Raw genomic sequence first — 3,885 nt, 5'->3', positions numbered from 1 at the left:
GAAGGATCTAGTCTGGGACTCTGCAGTACCCGAATTTCAGTGGTATTGGAGAGTTTAGGACCAGAGAGAAACACAGAGAGGCAGCAGGAGCCGGGAGTTGACAGCAGGTTGTCTCCGCCCCCGTCCGCTCACTGCCTTTAAGTTGCTCAGTGCCTCCACAACCGGCTTAATTTCTGACCCAGTTCTGACTGACAGAGAGAATTTGTGCAGAGTCCCGGACATGACCGATACAGCAGCCGCCGAAACGGCTCTTCCAGCCGCCGCCGCTCAAGTCAAGACTCCGAAGAAGAAGAAAGCGGCTCCCCGGAACAAGTCAGCTGGTCCCACGTTGAGGGAGCAGATCCTCAAGATTGTGGCGGATTGCACCGATCGCAGGGGGACCTCACTGCCCGCCAGAAAGAAGGCTCTGGGTAGGAGCGGTGTGGATGTGGGTAAGTTCAGGACCCAAATCAAGCAAAGTATCAGGAGGAATGTGAACAAAGGCTCCCCGGTGCACAGCAGCGGTACGGGCGCATCCGGCTCCTTCAAAATCCCTAAGCAGGGAACCAAGGGAAATGTGGGAAAGAAAGTGAAGTCAGGAGCAGCCAAAAAACCTTTCGAAAAGCAAACAGGTGGCAAGAAAGTGACAGCTTAGAAATCAGCAGCCAAGAAATTACCAGTCAAGAAACTAGCAGCCAAGAAATCGGCAGCGAAGAAAGCAGCAGGCAAGAAAGTGACCAGCAAGAAGGCGGCAACGCCAAAGAAATCCCCAGGAAAGAAAGCAACACTTCCGAAAAAGTCTCCTGCGAAGAAGGCCAAAAAACCCAAGAGTGCCACGGGCGGAAAGGAGCTCAAGAAAGTTCAATCATCAAGGGGCAAGACCAAGCCAAAAGCAGCAAAGGCTCAGAAAGCAGCCCCTGGAAAGAAGTGAAACTGCACGGGAAACTTGTAGACATCTGAACCCAAAGGCTCTTTTCAGAGCCACCCACATCTCTCAGGAAAGAGCTGATCCCCCTATCACATGATCCCTGTCCCGCCGCCATGTGCACATTTCACATAGAAATGATGGGAAGTAAATGCAGGATCCCTGGTGACTCGCTGACAGACACTACTCTCAGCCCGACCCCAACTCTCTGCAACAAAACAGAGGGATGTCCCTGCCTCACTGTAACTGGGGATCTGTTCGGTACAGTCTCAGTTCATGCTCGTTTCACTAATTCATAGTGAGAGGGTCTAACACAGGAATACTGGCGAGAAACCCCGAATTACAACTCAAACCCCAATACATGAATTTATCTAATTCAGCTGGGATAAGGTGTTAGTAAACTGATCAATCCGTCTGGGAGGGGAGGTGTGTGGAAACGGGTTGACTTGTGATCGGAAGCACTGTACCTAGGCGGATATATGATCAACTTTTAATTGTTATAGATCCTTATTTAAAAGCTCCGGGTTTCTGTTATCTTTGACTATAAAGGCAGAGTCTGGAAGTTTTGTGCAAAGCTCTGTTGTTGAGAATTTTTTTTTTGAATTGGCGGTTCCAGCAAGTGGGAGGCGGAGCTGGAGGATGAAAATCATTTCTCTGCTCTGTCTGTTACTCAGTTTCCTCTCCGCCCCGCCTCTCACTCTCTGTCCCTTTCTCAGTCAGGTCTGGGCGGGCTGTATAAAAAAGGCAGCAGAAACAGCTCGTTTCTCATTCAGCAGTGATTTGAGTGAAGATGCGTCATGTCTGGAAGAGGTAAAGGAGGCAAAGGACTGGGCAAAGGCGGAGCAAAGCGGCACCGCAAAGTGCTTCGTGATAACATCCAGGGCATCACCAAGCCAGCAATCCGCCGCTTGGCTCGCCGTGGTGGAGTGAAGCGCATCTCGGGTTTGATCTATGAGGAGACCCGCGGGGTGCTGAAGGTTTTCCTGGAGAATGTGATCAGAGATGCAGTCACCTACACTGAACACGCCAAGCGCAAGACGGTCACCGCCATGGATGTGGTGTACGCTCTGAAACGCCAGGGCCGCACTCTCTATGGATTCGGCGGCAAAACAAATCCACCCTTTCTACCAAACACAAAGGCTCTTCGAAGAGCCACCCAAAGACTCACAGAGAGATCAGTGACATGGCAACTTGAATTAATAAGATCAAGTTATCTGAATATTGTTTATCTTTATCAACAACTGCTTTTGTACATCATTTCATTCTCTCAGTAAATTTACATATCAAAGATCTTTCACTGTATTTTTCTCTTCATTATTTATCGAACACGTCATGAATTAAACGGTTGCATTTGTTAATTTATACGTGAAGGTCTGAACTGCCGGCACGAAGCGGAATTTACTGCCGTGATAGTAAGTAATGACTGGCGCCTTGTTCCCGCCAGAGACAACTGTTCAAACTGTGTTGGAAGACTCAGAGGGGGAATCCAGGACGAAAGAAATAAAGCTACAAGGAGTGAGATTTTATAATTGTTCCCGCCAGATTAGGTGTTTTTTAATCTTTGCCTTGTTTGCTGATCTGAAATTGGCGGGCTTTTTGAAATTGATAAAATTTCAGTTTCAGTTGCAGTTCAACCAATCAGTGCACAGCATTTCCCGCCGCCCTTTTACTTCCCGGAGCTGGTTTCAAACTTGACTGATGGATGGGGCTGCATCCAATCACAACACTAGGGCGGTCCCTCTACTGTCTTAAATAGACAGTCCCTGAGCAGCCTCAACAATTACAGTGTCTTTGTTCCAGATGTTCTACCAGAATGGCCAGAACCAAGCGCGCAAATCGACCGGAGGGAAAGCTCCCCGCAAAAAGCTGGCAACCAAAGCGGCCCGCAAGAGCGGTCCAGCCACGGGCGGAGTGAAGAAGCCTCACCGTTACAGACCCGGCACTGTGGCTCTGCGGGAGATCCACCGCTACCAGAAATCCATTCAGCTGCTCATCCGCAAACTCCCTTTCCAGCGCTTGGTGCGGGAGATCGCGCAGGACTTCAAGGCAGACCTACGCTTACAGAGCTCGGCCATCATGGCACTGCAGGAGGCCAGCGAGGCTTACCTGGTGGGGCTCTTTGAGGACACCAACCTGTGCGCCATCCACGCCAAGCGAGTCACCATCATGCCCAAAGACATTCAGCTGGCCCGCCGTATCCGCGGGGAGCGCGCCTCAACTCACCCTGCCCCGAAACTGAGTTTGGCATCAAATAACACAACGGCTCTTTTAAGAGCCACCAAATCGGCAAAACAAAGAGCTGCGATCACCTGTTGTCAGAGAAATGTGGTCTGGAGCAGATCATGTTATTATTAGAGAGCCGATCATTGTGTTAAATCTTTCGTTTGCATCAACGGTAGAATTGCTAAAATCCCTGACAACTATCACAAGAGGCGAGCAGTTAAATTACCGAATCCAGTACTGAGAAGGCTGAGGGGAGATCTGATTGAAAAGTACAACATTTTGGCGGGACTGGAGAGAGTGGAGGTGAAGAGTCTTAGCAGAGAGGTCTGTGACTGTGCGACATATGTATAAAGTGATTGGTAGAAAAATTAGAGGGAAAACGAGGATTTTATTTTCACCTAGAGGGTGGTGGGAGTCTGGAACTCACTGCCTGAAAGGGTAGTTGAGGCAGAGACCCTCAACTCATACAAAAGGAATCTGGATATGCATCTCAAGTGCTGTAATCTGCAGGGCGACGGACTGAATGCTGGAAGGTGGGATTAGCATAGGTGGGTCGTTTTTCGGCCGACACGATGGGCCAAGTGGCCTCTTTCTGTGCCAATACAAAGCAGCGCTGGCATTGTAAAATTGCCGCCTCTCAGACAGCAAGCAGCCCTTTCACAGATAAAGTGGGTGGCTCTGAAAAGAGCCTTTGGGTTCGCAGATTTAAGTCAGACCGCTTCACTTGCTCTTGGTGCTCGGAGCGCTGGTTTTCTTGG

The 3,885-nt window shown here is 49.7% G+C and overlaps 2 protein-coding genes and 1 pseudogene across 2 annotated transcripts; all 3 read left to right on the top strand.

The window, feature by feature from the left end:
• Positions 1-220: 220 nt before the first annotated feature.
• LOC137363330 (histone H1-like) lies at positions 221-910 on the top strand (annotated as a pseudogene).
• Positions 911-1,701: 791 nt separating this feature from the next.
• Positions 1,702-2,004, top strand: LOC137363319 (histone H4-like; the record flags this gene model as incomplete). The annotated part of the gene is made up of 1 exon (XM_068027193.1): positions 1,702-2,004. A coding segment is annotated over exon 1 (303 nt), but the record flags the coding sequence as incomplete, so codon positions are not given.
• Positions 2,005-2,704: 700 nt separating this feature from the next.
• On the top strand, positions 2,705-3,259 carry LOC137363328 (histone H3-like). The gene has a single exon (XM_068027201.1). It carries the CDS (start codon positions 2,705-2,707, stop codon positions 3,257-3,259), a length of 555 nt encoding a protein of 184 aa, XP_067883302.1.
• Positions 3,260-3,885: the final 626 nt, after the last annotated feature.

Source organism: Heterodontus francisci, unplaced genomic scaffold, assembly GCF_036365525.1.
Source record: "Heterodontus francisci isolate sHetFra1 unplaced genomic scaffold, sHetFra1.hap1 HAP1_SCAFFOLD_210, whole genome shotgun sequence".
Lineage (NCBI taxonomy): Eukaryota > Metazoa > Chordata > Chondrichthyes > Heterodontiformes > Heterodontidae > Heterodontus > Heterodontus francisci.
The sequence above is the reverse complement of the archived record's forward strand: the minus strand, read 5'-3'. Positions and strand labels throughout refer to the sequence as shown.

What these genes read in the sequence shown, in the direction of transcription:
- LOC137363328 (XM_068027201.1), top strand. Translation starts at nt 2,705, where the DNA reads ATGTTCTACCAGAATGGCCAGAACCAAGCGCGCAAATCGACCGGAGGG.